Source organism: Clinocottus analis, unplaced genomic scaffold (genome assembly GCF_023055335.1).
Source record: "Clinocottus analis isolate CAN_PGR_092001 unplaced genomic scaffold, fCliAna1.0.p SCAF_13, whole genome shotgun sequence".
Lineage (NCBI taxonomy): Eukaryota > Metazoa > Chordata > Actinopteri > Perciformes > Cottidae > Clinocottus > Clinocottus analis.
The window spans coordinates 14,927,316-14,952,476 of NW_027175854.1; the positions used below are offsets into that span (position 1 = coordinate 14,927,316).

Genomic DNA, 25,161 nt, shown 5'->3' on the forward strand with positions numbered 1-25,161 from the left:
GTAAGAGGGGGTAAGGAGGGTTGTAGAGGGCGTAAGGAGGGTTGTAGAGGGCGTAAGGAGGGTTGTAGAACGCATAAGGAGGGTTGTAGAGGACTTAAGGAGGGTTGTAGAGGACTTAAGGAGGGTTGTAGAGGACTTAAGGAGGGTTGTAGAAGGCGTAAGGAGGGTTGTAGAAGGCGTAAGGAGGGTTGTAGAGGGCGTAAGGAGGGTTGTAGAACGCATAAGGAGGGTTGTAGAGGACTTAAGGAGGGTTGTAGAGGGCATAAGGAGGGTTGTAGAGGGCGTAAGGAGGGTTGTAGAGGGCGTAAGGAGGATCGTAGAGGACGTAAGGAGGGTTGAGGGTTTGAGTGGTTAACGTTTATGATTAAAAAAAACACAATGTTTTAATTTGCATGAAAACTGAAACACGTTCAAACCTTTTATTATGTATAAATGTTAAAAAGACAAGTTCATAAAAAATGTAGAAATCACCAAGACGACAAACACAAAAGATGAAAGTTCTGCAGTTATTAAAGACTTTGTGATGTAGAGCCGAGACGAGTTTAAAGACCCGTATGAAGGACCTGAAGAAGAACATTAGGATGTTCTATGAGTCCTTTAGGTGGTTCTAGTGATCATTAAGGATGTTCTATGAGTCCTTTAGGTGGTTCTAGTGATCATTAAGGATGTTCTATGAGTCCTTTAGGTGGTTCTAGTGATCATTAAGGATGTTCTATGAGTCCTTTAGGTGGTTCTAGTGATCATTAAGGATGTTCTATGAGTCCTTTAGGTGGTTCTAGTGATCATTAAGGATGTTCTATGAGTCCTTTAGGTGGTTCTAGTGATCATTAAGGATGTTCTATGAGTCCTTTAGGTGGTTCTAGTGATCATTAAGGATGTTCTATGAGTCCTTTAGGTGGTTTTAGCGATCATTAAGGATGTTCTTCGAGTCCTTTAGGTGGTTCTAGCGATCATTAAGGATGTTCTTCGAGTCCTTTAGGTGGTTCTAGTGATCATTAAGGATGTTCAATGAGTCCTTTCGGTGGTTCTAGTGATCCTTTTGGTGCTTTCACCCATCTGTATCTTTTTACAGGAACAGTTCGTTATGAATATCTTTGCTGCGATCCACCACCCTTCATTCCTGAATGTCGTATGAAAACCAGTGAAACCAGTGGGTTCTCTCCTCAGGCCACTGGAACCGGTCCAGAGGGGTCAGAAGTCATCAAACAGGTCCTCCACAGCTGAAGCTGCTGAAACAGCATCTGAGGAGCGCTGGGGGGGCGACTGCTGCTTACTGGATGCTGCAGGGGGGTCGTTCCTGTGCCACACACACACACGCACACACACACACACACACACACACACACACACACACACACACAGGTCAGCGGGCTAATGAGGCTGGTTTACAGGAGAGTTTTCCTGTTGAGACGGGAAGTGTATCATGTGGCCCATAAGCAGCGAGACTAGAAACACATGGGCAGCTTATATACCTGTGTGTGTGTGTGTGTGTGTGTGTGTGTGTGTGTGTGTGTGTGTGTGTGTGTGTGTGTGTGTGTGTGTGTGCGCCTCATGGTCACAGTCCTCAGGTCTATATAAACTCATATAATCTAAAGGGAACAACTTGGGATGTTTAGGAGTCAGGAAACAAGATGTCAGGATGAAGGAAGGATCACGATGGGTAGCAAAGGAAAAAGGAGGGGAAGAAGGGACCAGAACCAGAACCACTGAGCGATTATCAGTCAGAAAGAAATCGTTTGACATTTTGGGAAGTGCGGTTGTTGGCTTTCTCGTCGAGAGAAAGATAGTAGTGATTCTAGTGATTGCTGTGGGGTTCATTTGGTGTCTCAAAGGATCATTAGGGATCCTTGGATGGTTGTAGTGATGCTTTAGGCTTTAGGTTCTAGAGTTGATTCAGGAGGATCTTAAAATCATTGAAACATATGCTGGGGTTCTTGTAGGTGCTTCTATGGATCCTTTGAGACCTTAAGATGAGTCTGTTGATCCTGTAAGAAGTTCTAGGGTTGATTTAACTTCAACACATGAAGCATGGACTTCTATACAACCAGAGAAGTCGCCCCCTGGTGGTCGGGAGAGAGAACGCAGCTTTAACACATGAAGCATAGACTTCTATACAACCAGAGGACTCCGGATGTTCAGAGATAAAAGCAGATATGGTTTCGAACGAAAGATTAATGTTGGACGGAAACGTTGAGGCCCCCGAGCTGCTTCAAATGGTTTCCAACTGGAGGACGAGCAGCGCCGCGCTGCTGGAACCGGTTAAGAGGAAACAAGAGACGCGTTCACTGGAGAGGAGGAAGCTGAGCCACGGAGGACCGCCGGAGACCCAACACGTGGGGGGGGGGGGGTCCCCCCTCCTCCCCACCCAGCGAGGTGAGGGTAAGCTCAGGAGGCATTGGGCACACGGGGAGCCAAAATATCTGCTCGTTTCATTCAGCCACCGGACACAGATTCTCAGATTGTTTAGTTTTTTTGAGGTAATAAACGTGATAAAATACATCATTTGAGGAGCAGACATATGTTTTCCTCCTCTAGATTTTTGTCGTGATCCTCAAGTTGGGAAGCGACCGCAGAGAACTGCATCCACATGTTTTACAAATGTTCTAGATCTCTGGTGCTGATTGGATCATGTTAGCAGGTCACAAACAGCAGACTATAAGAACTCTACAGGTCTCTTGTCTTGCAGTGATTATCTGTGATGGCTTGGAGCGAAGTTTCATTGTTCACAGAACCAGAACGCTTCTTTTCCTGGGAAATCTGTCCATTAGGAACAAAAACAGTAAGATCTGAAGGATCCGGTTGTATAGAAGTCTATGCTTCATGTGTTGAAGCTGCATTCTCTATCCTGACCACCAGGGGGCGACTCCTCTGTTTGTATAGAAGTCTATATAAATGACTCTACTGAGGGAATACATCAAGAGAGAAGTAAACATTGTAAACATGAGTTTATGTCTCAATCTCTTCTTCAATACAGCATGATGTTCATTTAGTAAATTATGGTCATTTGGAGTCAAACAGACCATAAAGCAGGGGATGCTTTAGGGGGTGGGGCTACAAAGTGATTGACAGGTGTCTACGTCCCTCCTCCTCAGTCCGCATATGGTCATTTCCTGTTCAACGGCTCCGGCCGACAATCCAAGATGGCGACGGCGAACTCGAGACTTCAGTCAGTAAACTGATAATACGTCTTATATGCACACAGTGTGAGGGCGGGGCTAGCCGTTTCCCTACTTCATTCAGTCTTTATGCTAAGCTAAGCTAATCACTGACTGCTTCCAGCTTCAAATTAGCCAATCACCTCACGTCAGCCTGGAAAGCAAGACATTACTCCAAAAATGTTGTGCAACTGCTTTAACTAACGTCTGCTCATGTGGCCTTCATTTAGTCTCATTGAGGTCACCTCCTCCTCCTGCTCCTCCTCCTCCTCTTCCGAGGAAGGTGAGTGGGTTGAGTAGTGATGGAATAAAAACAACAATAGCTCGGTGTAAGGCGGCCAACAGTAAACCCTGAACCCCCCCAAAGGTTTAACAACGCTACACAACACAACGCTACACAACACAAAGGCCTCTCTCTGCTGCTCGCCAGCTCAGTGGGAGGCGGCTTCTGCAGCCAGCTGCTCATCAGCTCCTGGTCAGAAGCCTCACCACAAGCAGCTACCGGCAGCAGCACACGGACATCTGCATGCGGCGCGGCGCGCAGCCGCTGGCAGCGTTGCAGCTGCTGGCAGCGATGCAGCCGCTGGCAGCGATGCAGCCGCTGGCAGCGCTGCAGCTCACCCCACTACAAACACTGTCAGGGTGAGATGTGTCTCTGGAGTCATTTCTAAACGGCCACAGCCCAAACAGAAACGAGAAGCTGGCAAAAGGGAGACGGAGGTATAAAAGCAGCAGCATTGTGAGGCTTTTGGAGACGAAGGAGAAGGAGAGAAAACGGAGGGAGGGTTGTTTCTTTGACTGACTTTGGCTCCTGAGACCTGAGAATGAAGTCATTCACCGATATCCAAAGATACTCAAAGGGCTGCTTCATGTTCTCGCTCCGCTGCGGCGGCGTCTGGGTTTTCTGATCTCTGCAGCTGGGACATGGGGCGGCGATGTGTTCATCTATCTGACGAGTTCATTTGTGGCATTCAGGGACGAGTTCTCTAAAAAACAAAAACCTTCTGCTCGGAGAGGAGAACCGAGTCTTCTGACAAGCGACCCGACGGGTTCCACGCCCTCGTTAATGGAGCTGGGGGTTCCACGTGAAGGTCTGCTCGTCCCCAGCTGCTGCTCCGCCTGAAGGCGAGGACGGAGGGAAGCAAATCGTAAAGCTGCAGGACGACAACCAATAAAAAGGGCTGACGGCTGAATCTGACGTTCCGGCCCAGAGGAATGCTGTAAACGGGATGAAAGAGGAGAAAGGCCCTGGAGGTGAGCAGCTGGGCGTCGCCTTCGGTCAGAACCGGAGTGGAAACTTCTTCCTCCACACTTCTGTGCTAAGTCGCCGCGCCACGATAAATAACAAATAAGCGTCTCTTGGTGGTTTGTGACGTTTTGAAGCCTCCGGTTCGGCGCCTGTCCCTCGCCATCTTGTTTTTTGTGCAACCAGTGAACAGGAAGTGACCATATTTGGACCAAAGAGGAGTGACGTAGAGGCGCGGTGCACGTCGACCTGTCAATCACCTCGTGGCCCCACCCTGCTTGTCCTGCAGTCGTGACTTTAGAACCCAGAACTTTCTGCTGCAGAACAACAACGGAGAGCTTTTTACGAGGTTTGCTTTCCCCCATCGGAGGGTCTGGAAACACAGTAAACCAGACGTCTGCTCTTCAGTACAGAAGGTTTAGGAACAATAAAGTGCATGTAAATACATTTTAAAGTGTGTTTTAGTGCGGTGTTCTCGGTGGGAGGCGCCCCACCAGGCGCCGTGAGCCGACAGAGGAGCAGGAAGCGCTTCTCGCGGTCATGTGACGTCTCGTACCTCCTTTTCTGGACGCCCTGCGCCGCCCCAGGGGCCTCCAGGTGACGGACGCGCCGCTTGCGACTCGGCGCTACGTCTGGGAGGTCCTTCAGCCCGTCGTCCAATGGGTTCGCAGCAGAGCGTTCTGAGGACACAAACACACACACACATTTCAACATGATGGAGAACATCTCATTGATAACAATGCACACTAATACCACACTATTATTTTGATTATGACAAACATTGGCAGTTAAATGTGTTTTAGGATCAATCTGTTGACATGTAAACGTCTCCTTCATTGGAGGTTTTCACGTCCCTTTCCTGTTTACAGCTCGGGTTGTTTGTTTATTTGTTTGTACACAAACCAAAAAGACAACTGGCTGGAAGCATTGCTGGAGTCTTCTCTGACATCAGAGGCTGACAGACTTCCCTGGAGACGCTTCTCTCATTTATATCTTTTATAGAACACATGGATTAAATGTTTACTTATTGTCATTATGCATCTTTCATGTTTATCCGGGTGCCTAATGAGGCGTTTTGGTCGTTTCCTTTCATCCTTTAGTCTCTTTTTCATGCTGGATTAAGTGTCTGAGCACTTCTTCTTTAAAGTGGCGTTTTAAATGCTTCACAGTCAAGTTTATGAGACGAATTCATCTGTAAAACGGAGAAGTTCCTCAGTTGTCAAATGTTTTGTTTATTGAGTGTTACACAAAGAGGTTCTGGTGAGTAACTTCACTTTAACTTTAATCCAGCGCCGACATAAAGACACGTTCTAGGACTCTGACTCCTCCAGAAGGTTCAGGGTCTTCCAGTAAAGATTATTTTTCCATACAGAGCAGAAGTCCGACAACACGAATGCTCCTCAGTGACGTCATCACCATGACATCATCACCGGTACGTTGAAATAAATGAGGCTTTTGACTCTCCGAGCCCCAAACCGGTTTCAGAGGCGTTTTTCTCCCATCACACATTAATCTGTCTGGCCTTGTTTTCCACTACAATAAATAAAATATACAGAATGAAAGAGCCAGAAACACCAGGACTAGAAGTATAGAACTAGAACAACGTGACAGTGTAACGTAACAACACAACAATGTAATGTACCTTTGTTAATGGAACATGAAGGGTTAATGGAGGTCAGACTCACCCCGAGTCGATGAAGTGGAGGCCTCCTCCGGCTCTTCGTCAGTACTTCCTCCATAGTCTTCCTCTTCCTCCTCCTCCTCCTCGCCTGCTGCTCGATGAGATTTTACCGAATCCTGTTTCTTCTGTTTCTGTCCGTTAGAGCTACGACAGAGAGCAGATTAGATCTAAAGTAACAGATATTAGTTTAAAACGTCCTGAAAACAAACACTCATGAACGTCACATAACTCTAATGGAGATGAATCACAGGAACCGCTGTCGGACATCTTTGTTGTGCAAAAAGTTGAGAAACAAATTGCTCAACTAGGGTGTTGAAAATGTGCAGTTGAATCATTTCTCTTGTTTGAAACGACGTGAAGTGTGCCAGCTGCTGGGGGAAGTGGAAGCGTTTGAAGCGTCACTCAAGTTGTCAGAGAAGACAGAAGTGCAAGCGTCGGTCCAAAGGATAAATACCGAGTACAGTCGACGTGTTCGTGAGTGTTAGTGAGTGTAAGTGAGTGTAAGTGTCATCCATTCCTGACTGAAAGCAGCTGGGCTGTGTCTTTAAGAGAGTGATGTGAAAGCAGTGAAAGTGTTGAAGAGAAAGAGATAATAGCAGTTGACGTGTTGAAGAGAAAGATGAAAGCAGTTGAAGTGGGTTGAGGTTTTAGCACCAGAAGCGTACCTGGCTTCCTGCAGGTGTGTCACAGCTTCCTGGAGGCTGCGGATCTTTGCTTTCTTCTCATTCAGGACCAAAACAAAGCGAGAGTACAGCTCCACCTCCAGGGCTTCTTTACCTTCAGCGTACCGCTTCAATCTGTGACATGCAGCGACACAAACATAAACAATGTGCATCCACAAACTAGACCGTGGGTCCAAGTACCAGAACCCAAAGTATTGGAAGTGTAATGGACTTAATTTATCATTGTTCTGTGTGTTCTGGTTGTTCTGCGTTTACTCTGCAGTGATGCGTTGCTGTTCTCGTCTCAGTCTTTGGTTCTCTTCCTCCAGCTTCTGGTTCCGGTTCTCCAGCGAGTTCCCCGTCTGCAGACTGTGGACCAGTATCTCTCTCACCGCCTCTGCCGGCTCGGGGACGACCTTCAGTAGAGCAGAACCCAACCTGAACTGGAGCAAGATGAAAAACAATTATTAATAATGTCAGATTACCTCAAACGCTGCAAACGGGACGAACAAAGTAACGCAACAATGTAACAACATAAAGTAACGTAACAACGCAACGTAACAGCGTAGCTTAGCTTCGGTAAACAAACACATTGTGCAACAACGTCGCATCCCATAATAATTGTGGGTTAACGCTGTCATTGGTTATAACTCAAATTATAGTGAGAAACTTTCTAAATATAATCCACAACATTTGCTTAAGTTGGAGTTACTTTAAGTTGAATCAAAGTTACGAATGAACTTTAAATTATTGAAATTATTTGAAGACAAAAGTTTGTTAAAAGTTGTTCCTGTTCTATAAGGGCGTGGAGTCACACACCAATCACTCAAATTGTAGATTTAAACTTCCTGTTTCAGTCATTTCCTTGACATTCGTGCAGAACCTCCTCCTCTGTCTCTCTCGGTCTCTCTCTCTTGATTATTTACTACCGTATGTTTGCCAGCTGTTACTTCACTTCTTAGAAACGTTGAGTAAATAACCTCCGACTCAAAGGAACCCTGCCAGAAATGGAAGAACCTCCTCTGAGCTCCGGTGGCGAGCGGGTCCCAGTCATCGATCCCCTCTCTGCGTCACATGACCAGCTGGCCGCGTCGTCATGGAGAAGTCGCTCTGGTCTCACTGCAGCTGCTCTGAACAAATCTGCAGGGTTCTGCTTCTCAGAGCAGCGTGAACGCGACGACACGGGAGGAACGCGGGGTCAAAGGTCACGTCCACATGAACTGGAGCAGCCGGGAGGTTCTTCCATCTTCCCAGCAGAAGACGACCCGCTCCACCACCGAGCCACAGACGCCATCTTAAGCCGCCCGCTAGTGAACCACCTCCCTGATCCACCCACATTTCTAAAACCGTGTCATGCAGCACATGCAGAAGCTCCTGAACATTTCAATACCCAGCATGCCTGAATCAGACAATGTTTTGCCATAAAATAAGTCTTTTTTTTTTTTACTGAAACTCCTTACTAACATGCCAATTCTTTGTGTCATTGTTATTATTCTGATTATTTAGGTCCTTATCTTTCCAAAAAGGTGTGTTATTATTAGTATGTGGGTTGTTGTTTAGGCCCTGAAGCAGAAAACTCAAGGACCGCTCCAGGAGGCTTTTGTGGGGAATCTTGCTCATATCATGCTGGATGTTCATAGTGATGATCAACATACCATATATAATTGATCTTTTTTGAAAATATACATTTTATGCCCAAGAAAATTCAGAAAAAAATCATGTAAAATAACACAAGTATTAGAACTAATGACTACAGGTAGCGACTACGTCACGCCTCAGTCCTTAAATGGTCACTTCCTGTTCACAGGTCGCAGGAAGAACAGAGATGGCGACGGACAAAAAGCCGAAGTTAAGGCTTCAAAGCGTCTACAAACCACCGAGCGACGGCACAATGTCCACGACTATAAATACCCGGTGGTTTGATGCCTAATCAGTTATGTAATGATGTATTAAGTCTTCATAAAGGAGTTATGCTTTTTGTCCCAGGAAAAGACGACACTTAGAAGGAGAATAAAATGATCAGTTTTCATTTTCTGAAAATGAAAGATTTGAGTCACAGTTTCCATGAAATGAGTTTTTTTTTCCAGGCGGCACATAAACAGATCAGATGTGTTACCACGGCGACAGCAGCCCTTTTTCCCCCAAAAGTCCAAAAGTATTGATTCTGATTCAAAGAAAATAAATTCTTCCCCCATTCTTGTGTGTGTATGTGTGTGTGGTGTGTGTGTGTGTGTGTGTGTGTGTGTGTGTGTGTGTGTGTGTGTGTGTGTGTGTGTGTGTGTGTATTAGAGCAAAGCCTCTGATGATGACATTATTCCATGTTCTTTTGGGTCACGTTGAGCAAGAGGCTCATACTCATATTCATATTCGCGACTTGTCCCGGCACACTTCTGTAAATCCATCTTTTAAGAACAGAAGCTTTGAGTCATTTCCTTCCGAAGACGCACTTCACATTTCTATTGTGTCATAACTACCATGGCAACGAGGATGTGTGTCTCCGTCACACAGCTAACCTCAGATCAGAGGTTATTTCTATTCAACCTGAGCTTCTCAGTGGTCCATAAGAACCAGAGCTTCTCAGTGGTCCAGAAGAACGTGAAAAAATCCTCCTCGCTTAAAGCTCACGGTGCGGTTACACACAGCATGATGACATCATGAATGAATGAACACTGAAGCTGTGAACAGTTTGCTGAAGCTGTGAAGATTTAAATGTATCTGAAGCACATGAGGACAAACACAACACTTTAACGGAGAAACAATGACATGAAGAAACTACGTGACGCAACAACGTGACGCAACAACGTGACGCAACAACGTGACGCAACAACGTGACGCAACAACGTGACGCAACAACGTGACGCAACAACGTGAAACAACGCTCGCGTTTCATCACTCGGCTCGGACTGGCCGTACAGAAAACCAGTTTCTTCCCGGAGCGCTAAGATGTCCAGCGGAAGAGAAGTCCTCGAACGCCTCACCGACGCCACGGGGAAACGTCCGCGACTCTCGACCTCAACCACCGGCTGTTTTAACTTTTAAGGCTTTTTTGAATGCAACCGTGTGACTTGTATGCCCGGAGGAGGGACACACACACACACACACGCGCTCACACACTCACCGAGATGTCCTTCTGGACCTTCTCGTATGCCAGCGTGACGTCGGCATACCGGTCGGCTGGAGGCGGAGTCAGCGTGAAGCTGTAGGAGCTCTCAGCCTCCGTCAGCGCCTGATGGAGGTCATGGACGTACCGCTCCGTCTGCATCTCCAGCTCCTCCGCCTCCTCGCTCACCTTCACCTCGCTCACTGGGTGGGAGGGGAGGAGAGAGAGAGAGAGAGAGAGAGAAGTCACTAAATGCTCCAAACTGTCCCTTTAAGGAAAAGTAGCCAACAAGCTGCTAAACTAATAACTCTTCAGTGAGTGAAGCTGAGAGGTCAACGAGGTCTAAAGGTTCATAAGAGAGGTGAGGTGTGTGTGTGTGTGTGTGTGTGTGTGTGTGGTCCAACAGGTGAGGTGAGAGGTGTGTGTGTGTGTGGTCCAACATAAGAGGTGTGTGTGTGGTCCAGGTATCAGGTGATGCAGTGTGAGTGTTGGTTTCACCATCTCCTCTCCAAGCGCTCTGTCCGTCAGTAAGCAGCAGCTGGAAGCCTGAGCCTAAGCCCCGCCCACTCCAGTCCACCCGCAGGAAGTAGGAGGAGTCAGGCTCCGACGAGACGCGGACCCCGCGCACTGACACACTCATCCTGCAGACGACAAGTAAGCAAACAAACAAACAAACAGTCAGAGGATGTTATTGTTGGTACGCCTGTTTAACTCACAATCATCTGAAAAGTTGTCCAAGCTGCTGTTTTCTGGAAAGAAGGCATCTCAGAAGGAAGCTCAGGAGGAAGCTCTGAAGGAAACTCTGAAGGAAACGAGCATCTGTGAACCGTCAGAGACCCTGTGAGGCCGGTGGAAACCACCGAGCTACAAACACACAAAACTTTATTACCCCACACACGATTATTAAATATGAACCAAGAGGGAAAATATGCAAGTCAAGAAATTAAGAAGAAACTGTATGAAACTGTGCATAAGTTAAATGAACTCATATTGTATTTTGTACATTATTGATCACCTTTAATAAACTAAGTAGTATTACCTTTACTACACTACGTATTAGTACCTTTACTACACCAAGTAGTATCTCCTCTACTGCACTAAGGAGTATTACCTTTACTACCCTAAGCATTAGTACCTTTACTACACTAAATAGTATTACCTTTATTGCAGTAAGTAGTAGTACCTTTACTGCAGTAGTATTATCTTTACTACACTAAGTATTAGGACCTTTACTGAACTAATACTAAGTGACATAAAGGTACTAATACTTAGTGAATGTACTAATGCATAATAAAAATGTACTAATACTTAGTGATAGTACAAATACATAATATAGGTATTAATACTTAGTAAACGTACTAATACTTAGTGAAGGTTCTTGCCCTCCTCTAGTCACACAGACAGAATGTAAACACACAGCTGCAACCCGTTTTAGGAGAAGCGAAGAAGAAGAACGGTCCTCCAACAACAACAGTAACACAACAACAAGAACAAGAACAACAACTGGACGGCGGGTCTCACCTGGAGCTTCACCTGCTGACGGGTCGTCTTCAGGACTAAATTTCGTGTATTGAACTCACAGCAGATCCCGCGACAGTGGCGCAACGTCATCATCAAGCGACGGAGCCGGTTAAATCAGGAGGGAGGAATACTTCAGTAAAAGTAGTATTACTACAGTGAAATACTCCATTAAAGGACAATTCAAAGTATACTTAAAGTATCACAAGTAAAAGTACTCATTATGCTGAATGGCTCGTCTCAGAATAATATATAATTATTATATAATTATAATTATTGATGCATTAATGAGTGATTTTCTTTTATCGTCGTATTTGTTCTGTCTCTGGAGGAAACGAAAACACATGTGATTATGGTTATTGTTGTTATTTTTAGAAGTAGTTGTTTGTCGTGTTTTATTTGTTTAATAACATGTTTGAGAGTAGTGGTGGTATTGAATTTATTTGTCCAAAATAGTGTTTTATTTATGATTAGTAATAGTTAATATTTCTAAATGAGCTCCAGCTAAACTCTAATGATAGAATATACACCAATAGTACAACAGAGTACTTTAACTTAATCTTACTGATAGTACTGACATACTTCTAACAGAGTATTTCTACACTGTAGTATTAGTACTTGTACTGTAGTAAATAATCTGAACATTGGCTCTGTGCTTCTTGTTCCTCTGAGGTGGTGGGAGCTGTACTGGGAGAACTGGTTTCCTCATCAAAAAGGCTCAGGGATGACCTTCTGCTCTGTTCTCTGTTTGTTTAAATGTTTGACTGGATCCAGTAACTCCTTCCTGTTTTTCCTCTTGTGTTTCTCATCATGCAGCTCCTTAATTTAATTTAAATAAACAGGAAGTCGATCAGAGCTCCTTTGTTCTGTTGATTTAAGGCTCAAACAAATAATAAATAATCTGAAGCTTCTGCTCAATAATCAGCTTTATCATTTAAAAAAAAAAGCAATATTGATACTTATACTCAACACGCTCTGCAGTTTGATGTGAAGAGATATTAAAACACTGGTTAAGTTCTCTCTGTGACTGCAGCTCTGCTGCCACGACCAGGGCCAACGGGCTCCTGAACGCACCACGTGGAGACGTTCAACCAAGCAGTGAGACGTGTGTGTCTGTGTGTGTCTGTGTGTGTGTGTGTGTGTGTGTGTGTGTGTGTGTGTGTGTGTGTGTGTGTGTGTGTGTGTGTGTCAGAATAAAGAGTGTATTCACAGCGATAGAAAAGAGAACAGGTCATTTCTTTGGAGAAAGATCTGATGTGAGTTAAAGAGTGACTGAAGCCCAGAGTTTTGGCTTCAGATGTCTCTACCATGGAAATACATTTAAAGAAGATATATATTTATATTTAATCAAGCAGCAACCTCTGGTGTTGAGGAACAAAGCCCAAGACCCCAGTTCCTCAAACAGCCATTTGAGGCAGAAGAGAGTCAATCCTCGAGAGCTCAATGTTAAAATGTTCATCATCACAAGAGGAAGAACACAGGTTTCTCTCAGAGTTCTCAGCTTCGGATTTTAATCCTCTGACGGCTCTTTCTTTCTGCAACTCAGCTATCAACTTGGTGAATAGACTTTTATTAGTGATGGGGAACTCTACAGAAGTGGCCGAGTGACTCTTTACGAGTCAGATAAACAGAAACATGCTCGTGGCTGCTGGTGTTGCCTGAGGGCCCGACCATCTTACGCACTCCACTCGTCACAGATCCACACGGGGCCTTCAGGTTCCCTGTCATTACCACTTCACTTTCATCTATGCCGCTTGGGGATCCTTCCTTCCTCCACCTCACCGCCTCCAGCGGACACGTGCGCATATACATGGACACATAATGACTGCCAGCTCCATCTTTAGGTAATGAGCATTTCCTGTCTGCCCGAGGACCGACCTACTGAGGTCCTGGACCCGTCATTGGTAGGTCTGGGTCCTGAGACCTCATTCATCTGTCCGTTACAGTCAGAAGGCAAGCTGACGCCTCATGTGTTAGAGCTGCGTTCTCTCTCCTGACCACCAGGGGGTGACTCCCCTGGTTGTATAGAAGTCTATGCTTCATGTGTTAAAGCTTTTACTTTCTCTTTGTTTTGAATTCTTTCATAAAGTCTACGTTCGTGGCTGAAAAACTATTCCAGTGCCATGTGGCTGTTCGGTCAAGACGTTGAACCTGTAATATTGCTGTGAAGTTCATCTGTAAAACAGTTCATAAACGTAGAAGAGTTCATTAGCTGACAGATCAGGGCCTGGTTGGGGTTATGGATATTTACTGCGAAAGCGAGATGAAGCAACGCTTTATTGTTTAGAAAATTAAAGTCAGAGGGATATTTAGTTTTTCTGTTCCAGGGGTAAACAAATTGAAGAAGATTGTTAAAAAAAAAAATTAAAAAAAAACAGAACTCGCTTTGTTTTCTTTTCTGGCTCTTGTAATAATCTTTTTACTTTTAGCCGCTTTCAGGTCGAAACCTCGACCATCGAAAGCTGCTGGATGAGGGTGAGGAAGGGGAAAAGATGAGGGTCATCCGAACGTTTCCCTCCGGTCTGAACAGGAAGTCCTTCCCGTCGGTCATCCAGCAGAAGCAGAGAGGTCAACATCCTAAGGTGCTATCATGCGAATGTTTACCAAGTGAGTTTTAGCATGTTAGTACGCTAACAGAAGCTAACAAGCCCACCAACACAAGCTAACTGGCACACTAACACAAGCTAACTAGCAATAAATACAGCTGACGCTGACAGCTCTATTTAGTTCTGGAGGTTTCAGACACAAATGTTGACCTCATCTCGGCGCCGAATGAAAAGTCCGTCTGGTTCATCCTCTTGGGATCACGATGGTCGAGGAAGATCTCATCACAACCCGTCACAACGCATACGATGGTAGAGGCACGTCAGACCGTGGGGATGTTGAGCAATAAACACAAAGACAACAGATTCAGAGCTTAAAGTGGAACCAGAGACTGAAGAATGAAGCCTCTGTGCTTTGTTACGAGATGCGCACACACACACACACACACACACACACACACACACACACACTCCTGTGGATGAAGCTTCGGGGTAAGTTGTGCAATCAGCAGCTGTCTGGCTGCAGTCTTCCTCCATGAGAGAGACCAGGGGGAGGGGTCAACCTCCAGGAGGCCAACGCCCCCCACAGCCTACATTTATATTTACACAAGAAGAAGAGGCTCCTTAATGTGTTTCTTCTGTAAATCATTCTGATGAGTTTTGGAGTTTGACTCAAACTGAAACACAAACAAGATGCTGAATTCAGTAAAAACACGAGTACAAGAACCACAGCTTCAAGTTCTTTTGACGGCCATCAGGGGGCGATAAACAGGAAGTCACCATATATGGACTGACAAGGAGTATCTGGTGTCAGCCCCCTGGTGGTCAGGAGAGAGAATGCAGCTTTAACACATCAAGTATAGACTTCTATACAACCAGAGGAGTCGCACCCTGGTGGTCAGGAGAGAGAATGCAACACACACACACACACACACACACACACACACACACACGAGAAACTGAGGAATGAGAGAAAGAAATATGACAAATTTAGCATTAAAGTCAAGCTTTTGTTTGAATATTTTGTTATTTATTTATATGAAAATGTGCATTTTGTTTTGATTGTATGAATCTACACCTTCCTCCTCCTCCTCATCTCTATGAGATAAAGATCCCTCCCCTTTTTTCCTCCTTTTGTTTACTGACGTTTCTTTAAAAAAGGAAAAAATAAGTTAAAAACAACTCATCTTCATCACTTTCTGAAGCCACGGTGCTGCCCCCGAGTGGCAGAGGCGCAACATTACAGCTGCACATGCAGACTTGTCATCTGTGGAATGATTCTACAAAACGCTTTTTGTAAGGTTTTTTAGGTTTGTCTGAAAATAACAGTTTTATTTAATATTACATCCATTTATTATTCAGGTTTTTTTATTTTTTACAGAGATTATTGAAATTCCATGCAGATTATGTCAAATATGAGAGACGTTCTAGAAGTTTGAGAGTTAATGGTCTGGAGAAAGAACACCATACAGAACAATAAACGTCATAAAAAGTCTCCTGAATCCACAAATGAAGTCCGAACGTATAAATGTCTTTCACGTACAGCGGTGTTCAGTCCGCATGCTCGAGTCCGGAGACAGAAGCCGCTGCTTCAGAACATCACCACTTTGGCTGCTTTGGGTTTGGGAGTTTTCACCGGGAGGAAGACGTCCTCGTGGTCAGCGCTCATGTTGTTGGACAACCAAGGAACCGTCACCGAGTTTGCTGAAGGGACAGAAAGGAAGAGGGACGAAGAGGAAGAGGGACGAGAGGGAAGTGTTTCAATATAAAACACATCTCTGCTACACGGCTTAATAAAACTATCAACCACCGTCATTGACACATCTGATGACGACATCGTTGACATTCACAATTTAATTCACTGGTGGAAATCTTTTGGCGTCGTGAAGAAATGTAAATAATAAAGTTTTGGGTGAGATGAATCAACCAATCAGCTGTTTGTGTTTACAGCTTAGAAACTAAAGCTTAATAAGCCGGGTACTATGAGTATCATATAAATGTACACACAATAGCATGTGTTATATCATGTATGTTGCATTTGAAGAGGAAGACTCACTTGCAGCCTGATGTTCAGGACAATCCTTCTGGAAATGTTCCACTGAGCCACAAACACGACAGGCGCCTCCTGCAAGGACACAGACGGACATTTAAACTGCTGGAAGATATATAAATAAATGTATGTATGTATATTCATGGGGAATATCTGCGTCTGAACCTTGAGCGTAGAGGCCTTTGGGATTATCCGGGCAGCCTCTAGACAGATGTCCGGTCTTACTGCAGATGAAGCACTTAGCGTACGGGTGTTCTCCTGCGACACAGAGGAGCGTTAGAGAGCAAGCAATGGAGCGGTCGTCTCACCCGGGTGCCCCTCCCCTCTTCCTAGGGTGCCCCCCGTGTCCTCACCCAGAGCCGGGTCCACTTTTGCTCGACACTTCTGGATCTCATGCTCGGTTGAGCCGCAGCGGTAGCAGATGCCTCGGCCCATCTCCTCGTCGCGGTCGGCCTCGGGACAATCGGCCAAGCCGTGGCCGGGCTTCCTGCAGTTAAAACACAGCTGCAGGAAAGGAAGGAGATGAGGAGACAAGGAGCCTGAATTAAAACAATAAATTTCACAAAAAGAAGAAGAAAAGTAGGACGCCAGTGAGTGTTTAAAGCTTAAACAACGTCTTCCGTCGTGACACACTCACCATGTTGCTCTTCTTATCGTCTTGCCTCTTCACTCTTCTGTCCTCTCGTCTTCGGTCCTTCTTCAGCGCCGTCTCCAGCTCCTCCCGGAGCTCCCCTCCTCCTCCTCCGCTTCCCCGAGGCAGAGGGCGACCACTTTGCTGCAGGAACTCCAGAAAACCGTTGACATCTTCGCTCACGTAGTCTTTCTTCGGACGGTTGGGTTTCTTCACAGCTGATCCTCCGGGCCGGGTCCCTCTATGGCGATCCCTCTGGAGGCCCTGGTTGGGGCTGCCTGGGGGCCCTGGACGTGCTCCTGCTCCTCCTGCTCCACCTGCTCCTCCTGCTCCTCCTGCTCCTCCTCCCCCCCTCAGCTGCGTCCATGGCGTGGCCTCTGCTGGCTTGTGCTTGTGGATGTTATTGGCTCTCGCCCATCGCGTCATGACTAAACCGTAGCAAGCTGAAGACCGAAAAACAAAACAAACCAAAAACATTTTTTAGATTATTTTCAATTTCATCAAGCAGTTGAAAATATGACGTCACATCACGTGATAATCTCATACAATAACCCGGCTATAAAAGGAGTTAATGTGCAACAAAACGTTCAGTGATCCATACTTTTACTTCGGACTACTTTACTCACTAATGTATGTACTTAAACACATCCTTGTATGTAATTAACTGTCTACATTAAATCATTTTCGTCGCTAGCTGTTTGATCTCTGACTTCGTTAATAGAAACTATGTTAAGCCAAAAACAAGCAATAACTTTGTTGACGTTGTTATTAGCATGTTAAGCTAGCATGTAAGCTAACAACAACACACTGATGTAGTTACGTGTTTCAGAGAAAAGTCACTTTTAGCTTTAATGAGTTATTACAACAAAGTGGAGGAGGTGAAACGTTCCGGCAGAACGCGTCCTTTATTTAAAGCTCGTTATAAGATTAAAACAACGTTACGTCGAGAGGTTTCAGCCCATGTGTTTGTATCCAGACCGGAAGTGCTTCTTCTTCTTTGTCTTCATTGGCGGATCGGAAACCACCAGAAAAGCTCCACAGCGGTCCTGCTGTGGTTAACGTGAACTGACGATAGATAGAGAGATGGATAAGACAGATAGGTAAATATTATACGTTATTATATTTAACCCTTCATAACACTTGTCTCGTGTGTATAAAACTACTGAACAACAATCTCTTGAAGTGACTTCAGCTGTGAAGTGAACAGTGACGTCATCCCGATCAGCAGCAGCTGCGTAATGAGGCTCAGCTGCTGCTACTAAAGGAGACAAGAGTCCTTGATTGCACCACGCTGTCCGACCCTCTGACGTCATGCTGCAGCTCGTGCTCCCTGCATTGTTGTTGCTGGAAGCCTCGCGCCTTGGTGAGACCTCCTGCTGGTTCTGTTTTGGAGAACATCTTCTCTACTGGAGAACCTCCTCTTCTGAAGAACTTCTTCCTCTTCTCTTCTGGAGGAACCTCTTCCCCTTCTGGAGGAACCTCTTCTTCTCTTCTGAAGAACTTCTTCCTCTTCTCGCCTGGAGAACTTCTCCTCTTCTCCTTCTGGAGAACCTCTCCTTATGGTCTGTTTCCTTTCAGGCGCCTGCAGTCCGCTCCGAGCAGCTGGTACGTTGTCTAATCGACCAGAGAGGAGCTGCATCAATGTGCTGTGTGAGTGTGTTTCTTTGTGTGTAAAGTGTGTTGTTCCTGCAGAGTCGCCACAGGATGAGGTCATGGAGGTCATGGATGAGCCGAAGTACCATGACTTTGACCCGGAAACTGTAGAAGGTTGTGCTTCCACGTCTGTTTTTTGTATCTAGCTGATAAAATAATATAATAAAGTTTTTTTATTGCTCTCATTCCACACAGAGCTGCTGTCTCAGGACCACGCAGTGATGGAGGGAGACCTGCTGCAGCTGGTGAGTTCAAGTACCCAGCATAATAAACAAAGCTGTAATGTTCTGGTTCCATGACTTCACATCAACACAGTGCTGCAGACTCTGAGGAGCTGCTGCCCCACAGCCTCGACGCTGCAGAGCTGTGCGTTCACGTGTGCATTTGTCATGTTTGTTTTTAATGATTGTTTGCCTCCACAGAGCGACCGTAATGCAGTGGGTGTGGCTTGGCCGACTCATGTGATCCCGTACATGATCGATCCAAATTTAGGTGAGCAGCCTCCGTCTTCATGTCATGCTCCTGAGTGTTTGTGCTCATGTTATTGTTGTTTAGCCGCACGGAGAGGAGACGTCCTGGCTGCCTTGGCAATGTTGTCTAAGCACACCTGCCTGACCTTCCCCAAGAGGACCGACGAGGCCGACTACCTGCACTTCCAGACAAGCGAGGGGTGCGTATTGTTTACTGTTGTGTACATACACGTTAATATAAATATTCATGTTAATATGAATGCACTTTTAACGACTGAAACCTTCTCAGCTGCGCCTCATTCGTCGGCTTTGTCGGCGGTGGGCAGTCTCTGTTCATCGGCCCCACTTGCGTTATGGGTAACATTGTGCACGAGATCCTGCACGCGGTGGGCTTCCACCACGAGCACACAAGGACGGACCGCGGGCCCTACATCAAGGTCCTCACAGAGAACATACTGCCGGGTAAAGTAACTGCTGCTGATACTCGTGTACTTGTACTGCGTTTTGATCGTGTATTCAGTCTAATGGGACTCGTCAACTGAAGAGAAACAGGAAGTACTTTACAAGCTGTAGTTTGTGCGACAGTACGGGATTTGGGTTGTAGCTCCGCAGAGTAGCATTCAGGTGTGGCTCCTCCTGAGTGTAGCTCCTGCGGGTGAACACAGATGAAACATTCCTCCAGAGTGATAATGCTGTGTTTCAGGGAAGGAGAGAAACTTTGAGCAGATCGCCGGCACGACCTTTGACCTCAGCTACGACATATCGTCCATCCTGCACTACGGAAGGTAACGCGCCGCCGCTGCTCTCCTCTGAGGGCGACTGGATCACGTGACTTTGATCTTTTCTGTTTTGTGTCAGCAACTTCTTTTCAGCCAACGGCCAACCGACTATCGTGGCCAGCGTGGCTGCGGCGGATATGGGCCAGCGGGTCCGGCTGACGGCGACGGACATGCGGCGGGTCGCCCTTCTCTACCACTGCGGTACTTCTGTGTAGTTGTGATTTCTGGCAGGTATTAGTACATATAACCTTATTTACCTTCTCTCAGATTCCTCTGGCAGCGGGCGAGGGGGCAGCGTGGTGGGGCACGTGGCCCAAGACGTGAAGAACCTCTTGCTGATGTCGCCGGCTAACTCGTCTTCATCGGTGACGCCGGCTAACTCGTCTTCATTGGTGACGCAGCCAATCGCTGCCACTAGAGGGCAGAACCGCACTGAGGAAGAGCAGATGCTGGAGGCCTCATCTTCATCAGCGGCGCCACAGCTGAGCGCCGCCACTAGAGGGCAGAACGTTTCCAGCGACGGGGCGGACTGGTCACATTATTAATGAAACCATCAGAACTAGTTTGTTAATGCTCGTGTTTTATAAAGTTTTGAAAATCTATATAAAACTGGGTTTGTCTTTATTTGTGCGTCAAACATTCAGTTTCACTTGAACTCTGAGTTTTGTGAGTATTCTTTTGAAGGTGTTGAACCCGAAGTGCAGCAAACGGCCTCGTGGTCATGTGACTCAACGTGAAATTCAAAAAGTATAATGTACAGAAAACACTCAAGTCCAGTGAAGGGGTTCATATAGCAGTTTGTTACTGAATTGGGTTTATTTCCGTATATGGTTGATAGAACACGTCTGTAGCATGTTTGTCCTCGTATGAAAGTCATAAAATATCACTTAAAAGTATATCTGTAAAGTTAGTTTCAAGTAAGTTAAATCTTTCTAGTTTACTGCACATTTCGTGACCTGTAGTTTCAGATTCGCTGAGACAAAATGCCTAAACTTTCCTCCAGGACCTTGAATGCCTCTGGTTCCACAACAGAGGCCATCTATTTAGTGTATTTAATATCTTAATTGTAAATATTTACCATGGCGTTCACTTTTCTTTGACCAATTTAAATTGAAACTGACTCAAAGCCGCAACACTAAACTGAATGTTAAAGCTCATAACATTGACGTGTATGAAGTAACTTTTAAATCAGTTTTCTGTAAACTTGAGGAGAAAAGCAAGTTCCCTTTTGTGTTCCAGATGAATGAATTTAACAAGCTGTGGATCATAAAATCAGGATGAACATCAAGAAGTTGCAGCGTGAGCACAAGCAGACTGAAGCCGTTAAAACATGAAACGAGAGGAAACGTCTCTGAGCTTCTGCCTCTGAGATGCTGCACAAGAAGCTGCGCGGACACATGCAAAAGGCGCGTACACATGTCTCCGGCAGCGTGCGCGTCAGTTCCTCCTCCTCTCCCTCAGCGAGGCGCGCTGAGCTCACACCCGAAGAGGAGCGCTCTGCAGCGGACTCATCTGCGGGTTCACGGCTCTTTCCTCCGGGACCTCAGCGGCGGACCCAGGCTGGTCCCGCCGGCCGCAGCGCGCCTCCCCCGGGTTCCTTTCCTGCAGATTCCTGCAAGAATTAACTTCCATTTGTTTTCCACGCAGAGAGCTTTTATTCCAGTAAGTCTGTTTGTTCTGAGGTTATCTCACTAATTAAATGTCTTTATTTACTGCAAAGGATTTAATGTCCAGCTCTTGTTTACTGCAGACTTCTGATTTATGTCTTTAATTATCTGAAAAAAGACTTGACTGAAAATCTTTATTTTGATCAATGCTTTATCGAATATTATGAAATATTATATTCTGAGGAATACAATATGAAAAGCATATATACTGTTTGTATTTTAATATATATTTGTATATTTTTTTAATAAACATACATTTATATATATATATGTGTATATATATATATATATATATATATATATATATATATATATATATATATATATATATATATGTATATATATACAAATGTTGCTCTGAGGAGACAAAACCCCAAAATCTGACGGCAAAAATGAAAAAAACATGAAAAAACCACGCTGTAATCAAACAGATGCATCTCCAGATGCGTCTGCATCTGTTAATTATTGATCATTAATGATCAATAATTAATATCAGCAGCCAAAAAAACACGATCAGACATCTAAAAGTTCATATTTAATCTATTTTTTATTGCGTTATCTGATATATCCGATATGCGAGTTTTATGATCGTTACAAATCTCTCTGTCTCTCTGTGTCTCTCTCTCTCTGTCCCTCCCTCTCTCCCCCCGCCCCTCCCAGGTCAGATGGCTTTGCGTTAACCGTCGCTATGGCAGCTGCTCACCACGACCCTTGCCTGTCGGAGCTTGCCGGTCTCCCCAACAGGAACCTCAGCCTCGTCTCCGGCGCGCGACCCTGCAACCGAAGCGGCGGCCGGCCAGCGCCGTACTCCCCGCAGGCCACCGCAGCCTTCGCCTTCGCCATCACCTTCATGATGGTCTTCACCATTGTCGGGAACGTCCTCGTCATCATCGCCGTGCTGACGTCCCGGTCCCTGAAGGGGCCCCAGAACCTCTTCCTGGTGTCGCTGGCAGCGGCGGACATTCTGGTGGCCACGCTCGTCATCCCGTTCTCGTTGGCCAACGAGCTGCAGGGCTACTGGGCCTTCAGCTCCGTCTGGTGCGAGATCTACCTGGCGCTGGACGTCCTCTTCTGCACCTCCTCCATTGTGCACCTGTGCGCCATCGCACTGGACCGCTACCTGTCCATCTCCCGGCCCGTATCCTACGGCGCGAGGCGAACGCCCACGCGCATCAAGGCAGCCATCGTCGTGGTCTGGCTGATCTCCGCAGTCATCTCGTTCCCGCCTCTCCTCACGCTGGACAAGAGCGAAGGCGGCGAGGAGGCGTGTGAGTTGAACAGCGAGCGCTGGTACATCCTGTACTCCACCATCGGGTCCTTCTTCGCCCCCTGCGTGATCATGATTCTGGTGTACGTGAAGATTTATCAGATCGCCAAGCAGCACACGCGCCGCCCGCCCGGACGGAAGCAAGAGGAGGCTGAAGGAGGCGAAGCCAACGCGGGAACCAACAAGCCTCCGACCAAGTTTTCTGTGCGGTCGCAGCAGAATGGGGATCAAGGAGAAGCGGTGGCCGGCCAACGAGAAGAAGCTCCAAACAAAATGTCCCCGATGTCACTTCAAAACCCTCCCGGGAGCCGGGACGCTCAGCCCTGCCCTGCTGAGTCGGTCCAACCTTCCGCCTCCTCCCCGCCAATCCCCCAAATCCCCCAAATCCCCTCAGCTGTTTCCCACAAAGAGCCTCGGCCGCATCCCGACACAAATGGGAAGGCGCTCCGCAACAACTCTTCCAGCTCCGGCTCTGAACTGGGCGAGGAAGCTAAAGACGAGACGAACACGGCCAACGTGCGAACGTTGGGATCGTCCCAACACAAAGGGTTCGGCGGTCAGATGCTGAACCTGGCCCGCAGAAACAAGAACACCGTGGCCACGTCGTCCGGCACCAAGCTGGAACCCGAGGAGGCGCCGAACATCCAGGGGACGCCCGCGTCCCGCCGCAAGGCCATGGCGAACAGGGAGAAGAGGTTCACCTTCGTGCTTGCAGTGGTGATGGGCGGGTTTGTGATCTGCTGGTTCCCATTCTTCTTCTCTTACTCTCTTCAGGCGGTGTGTCCCGAGACCTGCAGCATCCCCAACCCCTTGTTTAAGTTCTTCTTCTGGATCGGATACTGCAACTCCTGCCTCAACCCAGTTATTTACACCATTTTCAACAATGACTTCAGGAAGGCCTTCAAGAGGATACTGTGCAAAGACACAAAGGGGACCTTCTTCTAGAGGACCTTCTGCTAAGAGACCTTCTTTTAGGGGACCTTCTACTAGGGGACCTTCTTCTACGTAATCGTCTTCTTGGGGACCTTCTTCAATTGGACTTTCTTCAAAGGGACCTTCTTCAAGGAGAGTTTCATCTAGGATACCTTCTAGGGGACTTTCTTTAAAGGGACCTTCTTTGAGCGGACCTTCTTCTAACCCTATTGGGGACCTTCTGCTAGGAAGGAAAGCTGTGATTGAGCTGCACAGAAAGATGGTTTATCTGGACGTATTAAAGTCTTTTCCATGTGGATTTGACCGGGATCGACCTTCTTCAGCATTGAATATAAACACTTTGTCCGAACACTCAGCTGACACAAAGCCGCGGTCAAGTGGATGAATCAATTATCTTTAATGTTATTTCAGAATACAGCGTAATTGAATACTCAATGACTCTGAAGACAAATGATTTGATTACGTATTGAAACGGAAGTCAAGAGGGTACAGGGTCTGTCTTCAGTAATTTAACGTACAAAGTGTGTGTGTGTGTGTGTGTGTGTGTGTGTGTGTGTGTGTGTGTGTGTGTGTGTGTGTGTGTGTGTGTGTGTGTGTGTGTGTGTGCGAGCGAGCGAGCAGAGGAGGGCTGCCTCAGGGTTTTACTGGAAGAGAATAAATAAATATCACTAAGTGTCCTTTAATTGGAGATTAAAAAAAATAAATAAAAAAAAGGCACTCAAGAAACACGAGATCAGGGAACAACACAAGCTTCCTCTTTTCCGGTTCTTCCTGCATGTGAAGATGAAACTTGGAGCTTTTATTCCTGAGTGTCTGAACCGCTGGATGTTGCACCTCCCTGTGGGAACATCTCACGAAGGCCACTGCCAGCGGCTTCAACCGCTGCTGGCTCCTCCCCCCCCGCTTTCATCTTTCATCTCTTCTCCACCGCTCATGTTTTTATTTCATGAAAAAAGGTACTTCATTTACTCAAGTACTTTTTACTCCACTACATCTACCAGCTACGTCCCCAGATGTAAAACGTTGACTGAAGGAAGAAGTGTTTCCTTTATGTGTTGATTAAAACCTCCTTCACATAATAAACTCTTTACTATTTTGTAAAATATCTTTTAGAGATACGAGGTATCTCTAAGATATGATGCATTGATGTAGAATAAACCCGACAATAGAATATAAAAGAGGTATTATGAAACATTTTACTGATCAATCAATACTTTTACTGCAGGACTTTAGTAGAGGGTCTGAATACTTCTTCAACGTCTGTTTTATTTAGTAGTACTATTTATTACCAATAGCAACACGGTGAGCTTCAGATTCTTTTCAGCACTTTTGCTGCCAAAGCAATTCAGACTTCATCTGAACTCCACTCTGACCCCGACCTCGAGCAGAATCCTGATGAAGACGCTCCTCCTCCTCACTGTGTGTGTGTGTGTGTGTGTGTGTGTGTGTGTGTGTGTGTGTGCGCGTGTGTGTGTGTGTCTTTGTGTCTGTGTGTGTCTGTGTTTGTAAGAGATGGGAGTTTGCAGCTTCATGTTTTTTTTCAGAGATGCACTTCTTTTCTCTTTTTAAAAGCTAAAACGTGGTTGATGACCGAAGCGTCTGGTTCTGTGCACACTTGGTTCTGTGCACACTTGTAAGAGGACCGTGTTGGACGTCTGTTCAGAACTTCTGCTGTTAAAGTCTGAAAAACTGAAACTAAACTGCATGTTTGTTTTTTTGGCTAAAGATCTTTAAAACCAGACCAAGGTCGCATCCTGACATACACATCAGTCTTCACCTCAAATTTTGTGCATTTTCTTGCAAAAT

At 46.0% G+C, this 25,161-nt stretch overlaps 4 protein-coding genes across 4 annotated transcripts; 2 read left to right on the plus strand and 2 right to left on the minus strand.

The window, feature by feature from the left end:
* Positions 1–381: 381 nt before the first annotated feature.
* On the minus strand, positions 382–11,429 carry xrcc4 (X-ray repair complementing defective repair in Chinese hamster cells 4). The gene is made up of 8 exons (XM_068574427.1): positions 11,366–11,429; positions 10,343–10,485; positions 9,863–10,047; positions 7,021–7,187; positions 6,748–6,879; positions 6,087–6,226; positions 4,958–5,081; positions 382–1,297 (listed from the first exon to the last, which is right to left on the minus strand). The coding sequence occupies exons 2-8, from the start codon at positions 10,482–10,484 to the stop codon at positions 1,192–1,194; spliced, it is 996 nt and encodes a 331-aa protein (XP_068430528.1). The 5' UTR covers position 10,485; positions 11,366–11,429; the 3' UTR covers positions 382–1,191.
* A 3,511-nt stretch (positions 11,430–14,940) lies between these two features.
* Positions 14,941–17,631, minus strand: zcchc9 (zinc finger, CCHC domain containing 9). The gene is made up of 6 exons (XM_068574399.1): positions 17,529–17,631; positions 16,593–17,029; positions 16,309–16,459; positions 16,121–16,213; positions 15,962–16,030; positions 14,941–15,609 (listed from the first exon to the last, which is right to left on the minus strand). Exons 2-6 carry the CDS (start codon positions 17,010–17,012, stop codon positions 15,497–15,499), a joined length of 846 nt encoding a protein of 281 aa, XP_068430500.1. The 5' UTR covers positions 17,013–17,029; positions 17,529–17,631; the 3' UTR covers positions 14,941–15,496.
* Positions 17,632–17,897: 266 nt separating this feature from the next.
* On the plus strand, positions 17,898–19,723 carry LOC137783889 (astacin-like metalloendopeptidase). Its single transcript, XM_068574231.1, has 9 exons — positions 17,898–17,949; positions 18,165–18,191; positions 18,279–18,353; positions 18,435–18,484; positions 18,662–18,731; positions 18,795–18,909; positions 18,999–19,171; positions 19,413–19,494; positions 19,568–19,723. The coding sequence occupies exons 1-9, from the start codon at positions 17,898–17,900 to the stop codon at positions 19,701–19,703; spliced, it is 780 nt and encodes a 259-aa protein (XP_068430332.1). The 3' UTR covers positions 19,704–19,723.
* A 2,120-nt stretch (positions 19,724–21,843) lies between these two features.
* Positions 21,844–23,367, plus strand: LOC137783992 (alpha-2B adrenergic receptor-like). Its single transcript, XM_068574382.1, has one exon. It carries the CDS (start codon positions 21,844–21,846, stop codon positions 23,365–23,367), a length of 1,524 nt encoding a protein of 507 aa, XP_068430483.1.
* The last annotated feature ends 1,794 nt before the right edge of the window (positions 23,368–25,161 follow it).